Genomic DNA, 13,660 nt, shown 5'->3' with positions numbered 1-13,660 from the left:
AGTTGAATGATTCGGTGCAGCTCCTACTTAATCGTCAAAACAATGCTTCTCTCAATCCTATTTCCGCCCAGGACAAATCAGTTCAACTTTCCTATTACTAACCTGGACGATTGGAAGGCTTTAGAAGAGGATTTGAAACTTGGAGAGAGAAACGTGCAGGTTGGAGATAAGCATATGCGAGTAAGTGAAATAAAAGATGCGCTGGTAATTTCAAATACTTATAAATATTAAAAATATTGTATCAAGCTACATACTCAGTATATTAATGTACACCAAGTGATCTTTTAATTTAATTTAGGTTCAAGACTTGTCTTTCGTCGGTGGTCGTCGGACGTCAGAAGCCGCCTACCGAGTCATGGCTGAACTAATGACTGATGTCATGATGACGACCTTTAGTTTTGTCGGAAAAACAGGGAAGCATGCAATTTGCAATTACCCGGAAATCCACTCGTCTATACTGCGTAAGTTAGTTATCACAAGGTATATAAATCATCAATATGCATGCACAACTAAGAATATCGTATAACGTTAAAGGTGCAGTTCGACTAATAATTCCTGCCTCAAGCAGCAAAGATACAGACGAAGCCATAAAGTATTATCTGAAGAAAGCTCCAGGGCGGATTGCAGCACAGAATGTAGGCTTTTTTTTACTCTTGTCTTTCTTATTATATCAGCAAATATGAATAATTTATTATATATTGCAGAAAAAACCCGTTCGAGACGTTCCATCATAGAATAATCAAGTTTGGTAGTATTAATGTCACGCTTATTGCAATATAACTGTTATTTTTGGTAATGCTTGATATAATAAAGTCCTTCGGGATTCAGAAATTAAATAATTTCGTATTATTCTCAGGAGTTGTTTACATTCATAATAAGTACGTACTAATGCAGAACAAAATAACGGGCCATATACGTTCTTATTCCATACCAAGGTCCCATCCAGGTACGGTCTATAGTACGTTGAAAGCGGCGACAAAACAATCTTACAGGGACGTACTCACAAGGTACGAAGAACGTACTTGTTATCGTCCTAACGTCCAGAGTTGCCCTTAATAGCACGTTCTAAGTACGTATGATGGTAGTTTGGGGTATAACAATCACTCCACTTTACGTATCGTTCGAGAAACGCAAAGATTTATGCATAAATTATCCCTCTTCCTCGATAAGAGTCACACCGTGTGCCGAATTGAAGGAATTGAACTCTATATTGGACTATTAAACTTCAGTCCTTCATGGATTTCACGCCAAACTATAGTTTTATCCATTGATTTTGCTGAACTTTGAGGCATCCACGAGATGCTAGATATCCATATTGTCATAAAAAATTCTGAAATCGTCTTACACCCTGGTTAGAACATTAAGATCTGTCGTGTTTCCCGTGCCCAATTGTCCTTCTGCATTCCGACCACAAACATATATGCTTGTTGTCGATTGTAAGCCCCTGATGTTTAATTTGAAGGCCTGAAACATATTTCACGTTATGATTTTACCTAATTAATTTACCATTTATAATTCTGGAATTGCAGTTAGGGTTTTTTCAAGTTTTTATTGTGCGCTTTGGTATTTTTAGAATTATTTAAGTATTGACTGCACTTGGGCCTTCTTAGAACTAGTATGACGATATGCAGGCTGCATATCTTATATCTAGGTATGTACTGCATAATGCAGTACACACCTAGATATACACACCTAGATATACATACCTAGACACTACTCAACATCAATATCATACAAGCATTTACATACTTTTCAAAAAGGAAAGTACTATTTTTAACAGTGCCGTTTCAATGAATAATTCTTTCTTTTCCCAGATTTCAAGATGCACTTATCAATTCGGCACATTTTTGAATACACGTTATCCATCAAAGTGATCTTTTCTCTTTGTTCCTTTCCATTTTCGCTTTAAGCGTACAGGAATAATATGTCACTCGAGGGTTGTAGCATTTCCCAAGGTTTCCGCATTCTCGGAATATTTTTATTTTGATAGGATTTGCGCCAACTATTTAGTTAGTAAAATAAGATTTTGCGTAAATGCCTTCCCTTTTTGGCAAGGGATTCTCATTGCGATTGGCAAGGCTTCCAAAATTTCGTAGCTAATAGAAATTTACAAAGTTTTCCCATTACAAAATTTTGAAATATAAGTAGCAAGAAAAATGAACCATTCTATATTTACGAGCAGGTATTCACTTATTTAGTGTGTAATATTTATTAGGCATCATTCATTTATGCGCATTACTAGACAAATAAAACTACTGATTGAAAGCTAAATATATGAATTTATGATTTAATTGAATTGGGAAGCAATTTAATACAAATTAATATCTCAGCAAACAATGTTTCCGATCTATCCCTCATTGTTCTTTATTCCTTCGATAAGTTTGACCAATTCCGGGTTAGTCCCAAGCTTGCTGGCTTCCAGGATTAGGTCCATTTGCAACTTTTTGACGCGTTTTCTGGTATAATCAAGAGCACCGGAATCCTCAAGAATTTGCACGGCTTCCTGTTTAAGAAGAATGTCTTCTGTTCTTAACTTCAAAATTTGCAGTAGCCTTTCCGACTTTTCTTTGTGATGGGGAAGTTTTGTATTGTTCAGGAAATACGTGACGGGGAAGCTTAATTTTCCTTCAGTAATGTCGTCACAGAATCCTTTTGATTTGTGGAGCTGGGATAATTTCATTCAATATTTAAACCTCAAAGTACTGTATAACTACACATAGAACATCGTATTAAAGGGTGTTGATTTAATTCGTCCCCATGTTTGCTTTGGGAATTTAGGAAAATTAGCACAACGTCGAAGGAAAAGAGGGAATAATTAATATGAATTGCCGGAATACTACGGTTCGTATTTTCAAATTAGACCCTTTTTTGTATGGATTTCTTATAGCCAAAACGGTCTAATTGCAGAATACAAAGAATAATTTAACAACGAACATAAATATGAACCTAAGATGGAAAACTTGACTTCAAAGTTTTCGCCGTTTTTTGAGATACATGCTATCAAAATTTGGCAAGAACTCGGGACGAATTAAATCAACACTCTTTATACATGTTTCCTACCTCCGGACAGGTCAAGTTCTTCAAATCATCCAAAATTTGTGCGTTCAATCCAATCAATTTAGCGAAAGGAGTCAAATCTATGGTCTTATTTGTTCCCTTATACTTCAAAAGGGTTATTCCCATTAGCGCCACACTGGTCGTTTCTGTGCATAGGCCACGCACCATGATTTTTGTTCATCGCCGTGCCTTTTTTTTACAAAATGGAGATTTTATTCAGTCTAAAAACTCATATTTTTAAGGTTTTTATAATTAGGAGGTTTGAATTGATTTTTTTCTTATGTGACAATAAAATTAAAATAAATGAAAAATAAAAATAATAAGTCAAATATTTTCTAAAGGAAGAAACAAAAATCAGAATGCTAACCTAATCAGTTTTAAACCTAAAAATTAGTTATTGATTTTGAAGCGCAAAAAATCTTCATTTTAAAAAACGCTTGGGGATGAGCCCCCATACAAGAAAACCTTAACTAATAAAAGATAATCTTTACTTATTAGGGTGGATGATATTCAAGACTCAAGCGAATTACGGCGTGGCGTTCCGTCTTCATACACGATTTATGGCGCTCCACCCAGCATGAATGCGTCCGCCTACGTCATGACGGACGTGACACATCGTGTCCATAACGTATTTCGGGATGCCAACGTGCTCTTAACGTTTGTCAAATATGTCAAGTTTATCCACATGTCGCAAGGGATGGATTTGTACTATAGAGACATTCAGTGTAACAAGGATGACTTAAAGGAGGCCAATATTCCAACGGAGGAAGAATACAACAAAATCCTGGTCTATAGTAAGTTAGGGTGGTTAAAATTTCTCGCTACATTGAACAATTTTTCAATAAGAAAACTTTTAGAACCCCTTATAGAACCCCTAACTTTTCACCGAAATTTTGTCTCTGAAATTCAGCATTTTCAGAATTTTGTCCTCAGTGTTTCATCAGTTTAATGATAATAATTAATAAAAATCTCAATTCTAAATCTTCTAAAAAATTAAGATTTATGGGCTTTTATCATTGTAAAATTTTACATTGTAGCGAAACATTTTCACCACTCTGTATAAATGGACGTAGCTCTATGTATTCCATTTCTTGTGATTTACATTACCTAGTATCTCTGCATTATTATCAGAGACAGCAGGACAGCTCATGATGATGGCGACATTGCTGGGAGCAAAAAGCAAGACAGGAATTGATGTCGTTCCTCTGGCACAAATTATTGGACATCACTTTCAAATTCGGGACGATTACTTGAACATTATGTCAAAACAGGTAAAGTTATCTGTATGATGGAAAAACACTAAAAAATAATATGGTTTATGCAACATACCCCCACTATTATATTGATCTATTATTCTGCAGTACGAAGAAAAGAAAGGTTTCTGTGACGATTTGGTCGAAGGGAAGTTCAGTCTTCCCGTCATTTTTGCACTACACTTACCCTACTAAGAAACCAAAGCGGTCCGACTTTACCAGATTTTGAGGATGCACACTAAGAATCGTCCCCTGCTGGAGGAAGCCTTATCCATATTGAAAATATGAAAAAAATTTTTTTAGTTATCGCCCAGCACAATGGGAATAAGTATAAATAATAAAAAATACATTTTACAATTTTGCCAACAATCTGGTGCAGCAACGTTGTGTAACAGAATTCAAAAGTGGATTTCCTGATTTTAAAAAACGAAGGTTTCTGTAGAATCGTAAAACAATTTGATCGTTAATTTCCGGCGATGGTCCAAACCGCTCCACGATTTCCTCAAGACTAAACCCACTTGCACGATTAACCAAGAAATATATAACGTACAGACCGCAATAATTACTCGTCATCGATTGCAAGCTCTTTGTATTGCTGTGACGAATTTCATATGGGAATTTGTAGCCATATGCTGTGTAAGGCTTCCCATAACTGCACCTTAACATAGTTTTATAAATATTAAATTACTACATTAAAATTATTTTCTATGAATACATTTACACAAGTACTTACCAAAAGTCTGAAATTATTTCGTGTCCATCAGTGTATGTATAAATACCCGTCCAATGCTGCCCTCTTTTAAAGCTATAATAAAATAATGCACGTTATATTACCTTGCTCCAAATAATTTGGCATGTATGCAGACAGTGAATACTCTACCTGGGATCTGTATTTATACAAATAGCTGATGGAGTTTGCTCAAAATTAATTCGAGTTATGCCATCCGATGGAATGACATCGAAATTTTCAATATTTGTAGGCTGTAGAAGGAACTTGAGGCAACATTTTATAGTTTCCGAATCCATGATTAAATTATTGAGTGGTCCGTGTAAATATTCCGTTGCTCATCTATTTGAATTAATCCTGCGGCACAAAATATTATAAGTAACGGGCTTTATAAATGCGCAAAATGTTTCGCACCTTGTGATTTTCCTACAGAGAATAGCTGGACCGCTTCAGACAGGGGTTTGCTAAATGTAATCTCAAGTTTCAATTGTCCATTTACTTCTCGACTGAAGCCACCTGATCCCGTCGGAGTCAATTGATAGACTAGCATGAAACAATTGTCGATAAACTCTTTTCTTTCCAGACAAGTCCCATTTTCTGGTGAGGTCATTGACGACACCAACATGTGATAGGCGGTCAAATAATTCTCATTGGTTGGATCAAATTTAACCTAAAATGCATAATTATGTATTAGTAGCAATGATATATAATTTCATACGTATACGCATATTAAATTTGAGATTTTACCTGGTTGTATAACTTTGTTTCGCCATCCACCGTCAAAGTGGCTGAATTACATGAAAAATGCTGAAAATTTAACATGTCCTTTGGAATTTTTTTTTTTTGGAATGAATGACACAAATGTAGATATTTGCTCATTGCCCTCCTTGACGAATCCAAGACTAGAAATTCGTTCTTTTTTAGAAAATTGCAGTATGCCATTAGACTCCTGTCCTCCAAAAAAACTCTGTACTGTGGGCGTGACTGGAATTGGGATGTTAGGAAGAGGCGCATCTCCTGCGTCGGTATATGTTAAACTTGCCAAACCCACTTCTAAGGGATATCCTGGACTAATTGGTATTGCCAGGTGATTTCGGAAATCAGAGCTACAATTATCTTCATAATACTCCAGGGAAGTTGTGCTGAAGAGAGTGGTGTAAAAGTTCGATGATTCCATTACTCTGGTTTAGGAACGAGCAGTAAATCTTGTTCTAAAAAACTTGACTCGAGAGGTAATTGCTCAGAGTCTGCCACTAAGTAACTGTAGGTGTTGGCTCTTCTGATCACCTTTATAACTTGAAATATATCCACACTGTAGTTTGCTTCATATCTGTAAATAATACGTTATAGTCGTGAACTCTTCCAGTAAATTAAAGGATTCAAACGTTTGCAACTCACAACTTTTGAAAGATTAATTTTGAACGAGCTATTCTACAATAGTCTCCAATTTTAAATTTTGGTGGTGGAATAGTGTCGTATCGCTTAATAACGTCATCATTGCGTGTCTGGAAAACTTGGGCGGAATTCGAGTCGGTGACGTCTATCGGTCTCCGGGAGTGAAATGTGTTATTTAAGGCAGATTCAATCTCAGACGCCTTATCGATCCAAACCTTTTTTTTTCGTTCAGTAAATATCCGATTAAGTCGAGACTGGATATCTCTAATTTTCCTTTCGACGAATGAACTTTTTCTTGTAGAGAAGGTGAAAAAACTTTTAACGTTCCATTCTTGCATCGCCTTTACGTATATTTTGCTCGATGTTGCCTTTTCCATGTCCCACCTTGGAATAAATTAAAAATATTTTAAACTTGCTGGTTTTGTTATGTAAAATAATTTCTAACCATATATACCATGGCGCCCCATGTTTAGTGAATATATCACTTAATCCTTTAACAATGTCTGCTGCAGTCTTTCGCTTAATTGGAACTAAATGACAAAGAGAACTGAATATATCAACAATTACCATGAGGTACCCAAAATGGCGGTTTAGTGTTTTAATTCTTGAAAAATCAATTAAATCCGCGGCATAGCAATATCTTCGGAATCCAGCAATTACTCGTACTTTTTACGTTTTTTTCCATAGTGAGTTGAAAAAGTGTCGAGCGACAATAGGGCATTTTTAACGGCGACGGGATCCTTGAATATTGTCTGGTTTTGTAAAAACGTTTGAATTGAACTAAGCGACCCCGGCTGCGAAGGGTCCAACCAGGCTTTTTGAATATCTTTCCTACTCATCACAAACTTCACAAATCAATTCAGAGGAAACAAGGCACAATATTGCGTGCACTATAACTGATGCTGCTTTGGATTGAGCTTTCAACAGTGTTACAGTTTTATTTCTTTTTGCCGTTGTTGCCTTTTTGAAGGCCTTAGTTTTAATATAAGTAACTACGTGGCGTAACTTTGTGAGGGCGCTGATTTGGTGTAAGGCTAGCCCTTTAATAGAATTGTAATCACCTGTTCAGGTTTTCTTGGAAAAGGATCGCTGTTTGGTTTAGTTAAATTATTCGCTCCACAGTTAAGTTCAATCTTTGACTGAAGTTGAGGGTTGGTTGATATCAGACCTCGCTCAATCAGATGAGCATATACGCCATCGGATATTACATGAACAGTTTTACTCATTATTTTGTCACCTTTCTTTTCAGGAATATAAAATTTCAAATTGGATTCTAATTCTGGATGCACAAAAAAAAAGTTTCTGATTCGCCACTGGTCACTTTGTTGTATTGTATGATCAATAGTCAACGATCCAAACTTTGTGGTCGATGTGGCATTCAAATAGCTCTGCAGCAAAAACCCACCAGTTCTGGGTAGCAATTGTCTTCCAAACGTTTCGATTTGGACTCGATCACGGTTGTTAACGTGTAATATTGTGTAACTAGAATTAAGGGCAACGCTTCTTAAATTGCGTGCGTATAAATTATGCAGCAGAGCTATACAGGAGCAGTTCAAATGAGTGCTGATGTGAATGAAAAAAGAAGTTATGAAGCTAGATCCTGCTGTGGTTTCGAATAGAATTTGGAGGTCGTCCAGTATGACCATCGAGTTGGGTGCAGTTTTAATTATGTCTTCCAGAAAATAAATACCACTGGCGAGAAGGAAAACCACCGTTTCGTCAAATTCTTGTATTTTTTCGAATTCGTGTTGCCAATGCATGTACACATATACGGATAAATCCAATTTACAAGATATTACACGTTTTTTATATCGTAACAAATTTAAAATTGTTGAGGATTTTCCCGAGGCGGCTGCGCCTACCAGTGTGGCGCGAAATGGGTGTTTTAAGGTCACGTCGATAGTTTCCATATTCCGCTATTTTTAAGCAAACGTTTTTTTTGCTGAAAACCAAAGTGCAACCCCAAAGATTATTAACGGCTTAAACGTATAACTACGACTAACTAAAAATATCTTTAACATCGTTATATATACATACTGAAGAAGTGCTTAGGGCATATAGGTAAAGATGGATTTCTATGATCATTATCCTCATTAATAATTAAATCATTAAATCATTAAATCATTTATCATTTATCATTAAAATCATTAAACAAATTGGTACTGAACATTGAAAATGATTTAAATTAACTTGGGAAATTCAGAAGGAATGTGTGAAGTAAGGTTTGCTATTTTTTTGTGGAACATGGAAACTAATGCCATTAGTCATTAGATTGTATTTTGTATTTTGTATTTTGTAATGTCCAAATGGTTAACTGGTTTTATCGTAAACAAAATGTCTCGTTTGAATAGTTGATGTGAAGGGTCGTCTGGTTTGTGCGTTAATTTCAAGTCCATCGAGCGTTCTCTTCACTTGATTATATGTGACGGTGGTTTCCTGATGCTGAGCTAAATGGTTCCGATAATGTGAGTGAAATATTCGTAATCGAGCTACTTTGGACAGTCCTGGACATTTAAGAACCCCATTTCTGGTTTGAATGCACTCAGGACAGATTGAAGGCTTCTCCCCGCGACAAATGCACATGGGAAGATAAGAATAGGTTGCTGGTCCCAAAGATATAAACTCCAATATGTTGCCAAGTTGGATGGGTTTCCATTTTCCTATTTAATTGAAAAAAATTCTAATTTAAACTATAAGCTCTGAGCAATGAAAATTAATTAATGCCAACCTGGTACGCTGACATTTCTTCGTGACCAGAGCTCAGACGAATATGGGAGGTCGGAAAAATCAAATAAATCTGACAGTGTGCGCATTTTCTCCAAAAAGTCGTTATTCTCGCTTTTAATTTCCAGCGCTAAACTATCTGTATTTCCTACAAGAAAGATGGGAGAAACTCAGCGCCGACTAACATTATCAGACAAATAAACTCACCAGCAATAATTTTGCAGTCTGGAAATGTTTATCGCATCCTCAGATAACCCTCCAGAACCGCAAGTTTCGTGAGTTCCAGGACCTGAAATGAGAAGCTTCAAATAAGATGGATAAATTAACAGATACATTAATTAAAACGTCCTTACTTGAAAACCTATGATTATTGGTTTATTGACAAGTTGAGTAGATTTGGAGAAGCCAAATACAGATATTTGTTTTTGTTCATTGAGGGGCCAGAAATCCTGTAATTGGTGTGACGAAGCATATTTGAGGGCTTTTGCCCTAGACGCACAAGGCTTAAGCTTCATTTGTCCCTTCGATCCTGACAAGCAAACCCCGATGGCAGCAGCGTAGATAACTTTGAGGAAATTATCCAACATCTTGTTGCTTCGACTTTTGGCTGCGTTTCGTAAATCCGTCACCTTTTGTGCAAATTCATTAAGAATAGGCCCTTCCTTGAAGCGGATGCCTCTTTTAATAGTCACTTTGGCACCTACATATATGTATACGCATGTCAATATAAAATTTGCATTTAAATTAGTGCAATTATATATAACTACTTACCCAACTCTTCATACGCAATTAGGTTTTTATAGTATGACAAATGATCCAGTTTAGGCAAAAGGTCACAGATTAGATACTCCCCTCTTTTCTGCCCTTCGCCATCATCCCATGGTCCTGTTGTAAGTTCGCTTTCATACAATATTCTTCTGGTTGCTGGCATCGGAAAATCCACCATTGCATCATGGTTGGATTGGTCAATGTAAATATCAGTCAGGAAGACCCAACCCGTTCCAGTGTCACGAGGAAGATCTCTCAGGTTCACTTTTTTTACTTCATCCTCGTCCATCCACTCGCAGGAACTAATATACAGTTGGTTTTTCATGCAGGCAGCATATGTGCTGTTGATGTCTGCATACAATATTTCGGTGCGGCTGTTCCGGCTGTCAAAGCCTTGTAATCTTTCAGAGTTACTTTTTGACATTCGCATATTTGAAAGATGCAAACCACCTAAAAATTGTCATTTACTGTTAATGCTTATAGTAAAATTTTTAATACAGCTATTTGAAATTCACTTACCTCTAATGTTTTGACGGAATAAGCTAATCATTTCAGGACATTTGATATATTCAAATTCAGTCCCCTGGAACGCACATGAATATGCATATGTCCCAACGGAAATAAAATTGGCTGGGTTAAGTTTAAAGTGCTCCATGCAGTATTTACAAAAGTTGGTGTATAAATCAGCGAGAATGTATGTCCTATTCTTCATATAAACTTTGGCATAATCTTGCCAGCTGCGAAGGTCACACTGATCTCCAAAATAGTTTATCCATTCTTTCCACTTATTTATTGGACACGGTTCAAGCACCGTATCAGCAACTATAAAGCGTTGACCTTCGACAGAGTAGCATAACATGGATTCCTGCATTTGTGAAAAATTTCTGAGGAATCCAAGCTTAAAACTGTCACCAAGGGCCAAGGAGTTGTGAATAGGAAACTCGGCCGTGCGTTCCTTATCTGCTTGGCTAAATAACTCTACCAATGTTACGGAAAGGAAATTATAACTCTCAACCAGATATACTTTTGTTTCAAGAATGGTATATTCTAAGGCCATTATTTTCGACTTGGATCCGATAAGCTGAAACTTGTCAATGTTTGCTCTATGTAACCCTGCTAATATGAGCTGATGATGAAACGAGGACGCCTGATGGGCCACAAAAACCACAGATTTTGCCTTCGTTCGAGTATTGCACAACTTGCAGACAGTCATATAGCCTGCAAATAATAATCCATATTATGTCTATTTCGTGTGCAATTAAGTCAAAATGGCACTACATGTAACCTTACCTTTGAGTTCCGGTTGTAACATGTGATGATGGTGGAGTGTTTTTTTAGAATTTTCATTTTTTGGAATATTTAAAAATTTCCCACACATTTCGCAGTTTCTTTGCAGATCGTGTTGTCGCTTTTCAGAAGGGCTCATCGACACTTTAATGATGTTGTTTGAAGTATGTAAAATTAATTGTTTGCTCCAATACTCCACTCTCTCTGTAAATTTCTCGATCGCATTAACTCCTATATACGACTCTAATTCGTATTCGGTTCCGTCCGCCTTAATTATTAGCAAGTAAAAGCCTGCCACTTTTAACGGTCGTTTGGAATCCAATTTCACGACTTCTTCAATCTGTGGTCCAACGCAAATAAAATCATAAAAGACTGTAAAGTGTACGGGCTCTTTCTGGTAGCGATTGACAAATTCATAAAAGTCGTCAGCTGGAAATGAGTATCATTGTCCGCCTATCGATTGACAGATCTGTAAATAGGAGCATGTTTATCTATTATACTTTGTTTCATTATTATGTAAAATAGCATATGTACACAAACCTCAATGTGCCTCTCCAATAGAGTTTCGTCTACAGCAGTTAAACAAAATCGACATATTTCTTTCCTGAAATTTGATTATTTTGTCAATAAATTAATCGGTATGCACTTTTTATCTTTACATACCTATGCATATTGTGTCGACCAAAAACTGCAGGGAGGTCTCTTACGCACGTAAAATGATATGCCCCACTGTCGTCCTCCAACAGGAGTAAATCCACAAATTTTGTAAGAAGGGGTTTATAATGGGGGTTTGGGAGGCGGAGAGGATATAGTCGATCTCCTGCAAAGGAAAATACAGCTACTCCTACCCGGTTAATTTGCTCAAATTTTGAGACGTCTTCCAAATCGACGTGCATCAAAAAGTCGGTAAAGTTGATCACTTTTTGATCTTGCAAATCTTGCATAATTTCCGTATAGCTGTCTGGGATTGTCCATTTATGACGCAGACGCCGTTTTTGATTGGCTGTGAGCTGGTCATAATCTGTATCAGGAGCATCATCCAGTTTTATACGGTCCAAAAATAAGCCGGCGGTGACACACATTACGAAACACGACGAACTGGATTTCACATTTATGATACCTAAACGTGTAAGGTGCGCAGGTGTGGGTATGTATTTACCGCCTCGTTTTGATAAGAGCTGAAGTGACTCAATTTCCAAACTGTGAATTTCGTCAGGCGCCCACATTGAGCCTAAAACAGATGAAAATTAATTCCAGAAAATAAATTAGTTTCCTAAATTGTGTTGAAGAACAATTTGTACCGTGACTGGAGTAAGTGTTAAGTGAGGCTGTAATGTAGTTTGCGCCCGTTAAAATTACTTGATCCACCAGACTTTTGGATGGATGGAGCAAAGTTATGTACGGAGTGAGAAATGGGACCGTTTTACTTTCCTCTCTTTCTAAATGGGAAATTGTGCAGTTCAGCGTAAACCGCATTTTTAATCCTAAATAGATTCGAACCAGGTCGGACAGTAGATTTGACATATTTTCAGAAATCGACTCGAAAGCTATTGCCACTGTTCCAAATGGATGTGTGTATGAGTAAATTAGTCCAACTGCCGTGTCTTCGTGTAATCCGTACATTAGAGTAAATCCTTTCAAATCAAGGTCCGCAGGAAGAATTCGACCACCGTTTACTGTTTACTGGAGTTTATTAAAATGTCGCAAATCATCAGAAAAAATCTGCTTTTCAGATCAAGACACATACAATAATGAATTCATCTAAACTACACTAATAACTACAACAAATCATGGTTGCACATCTTGGTCACAATTCTGACCAGTGACAAGGTCACGTGCTTTTGATTGAAACAAACCATAAGACATATTACGTAATTCCCAGTCCTTCGGTAACGTATTCCAAATACGGTATCTTCTATACGTCAACGAGCGTTTAAAAGCTTCTGTCCTATGAATAGGCGCACACATATTAGGTCGGTTATAACTAATAGATCTCTCGGAAAAGGTTAACTTATCGAGTTTATAAAGTTTATACGCATTCTTAAGTAATACATAATTAGACCTTTCCTCAACAGTAAGTAAATTATTATCTGTTCTGAATTTTTTAACATCAATTCCTTTTTTAACATTAATAAGTGAACGCTTTCTTGTAGAGTATGATTTCGCAAGCTTTGGGAAGTAGTAACTTAACAAAAAATTATCAATAATATCTTGTACTTTCTTGAGAGAAAGAGAAGTTTGTACAGTCCAGATGTCAATACAATAATCAATAACAGAATGGACTTGAGTATTAATCAAAACCTTCAGACCATGCAGCAATTTTATGCGTTGAAACACTTTAGCATAGACATGATCATAGTGTAACTTAAAGTTAAGACTAGGATCTAATACAAGGCCAAGATATTTGAAAGAGAACACACGCTCGATTAACTTATCATTATCAACAATA

At 36.6% G+C, this 13,660-nt stretch overlaps 2 protein-coding genes and 1 long non-coding RNA gene across 3 annotated transcripts; 1 reads left to right on the top strand and 2 right to left on the bottom strand.

The window, feature by feature from the left end:
• Positions 1–2,347: 2,347 nt before the first annotated feature.
• Positions 2,348–3,225, bottom strand: LOC110854853 (geranylgeranyl pyrophosphate synthase-like). The gene is made up of 2 exons (XM_022103280.1): positions 3,061–3,225; positions 2,348–2,665 (listed from the first exon to the last, which is right to left on the bottom strand). The coding sequence occupies exons 1-2, from the start codon at positions 3,223–3,225 to the stop codon at positions 2,348–2,350; spliced, it is 483 nt and encodes a 160-aa protein (XP_021958972.1).
• Positions 3,226–3,260: 35 nt separating this feature from the next.
• On the top strand, positions 3,261–4,505 carry LOC110854851 (geranylgeranyl pyrophosphate synthase). Its single transcript, XM_022103279.1, has 4 exons — positions 3,261–3,316; positions 3,556–3,851; positions 4,189–4,328; positions 4,419–4,505. The coding sequence occupies exons 1-4, from the start codon at positions 3,261–3,263 to the stop codon at positions 4,503–4,505; spliced, it is 579 nt and encodes a 192-aa protein (XP_021958971.1).
• Positions 4,506–8,602: 4,097 nt separating this feature from the next.
• On the bottom strand, positions 8,603–9,841 carry LOC118437025. Its single transcript, XR_004835846.1, has 4 exons — positions 9,510–9,841; positions 9,364–9,445; positions 9,161–9,304; positions 8,603–9,092 (listed from the first exon to the last, which is right to left on the bottom strand). It is a non-coding gene; the product is annotated as an uncharacterized LOC118437025 (long non-coding RNA).
• Between the last annotated feature and the right edge of the window lie 3,819 nt (positions 9,842–13,660).

Source organism: Folsomia candida, unplaced genomic scaffold (genome assembly GCF_002217175.1).
Source record: "Folsomia candida strain VU population unplaced genomic scaffold, ASM221717v1 Fcan01_Sc011, whole genome shotgun sequence".
NCBI classification, from domain to species: Eukaryota; Metazoa; Arthropoda; class Collembola; order Entomobryomorpha; family Isotomidae; genus Folsomia; species Folsomia candida.
Note: the sequence above shows the minus strand (reverse complement) of the source record. Positions and strands in the feature narration are given on the sequence as shown.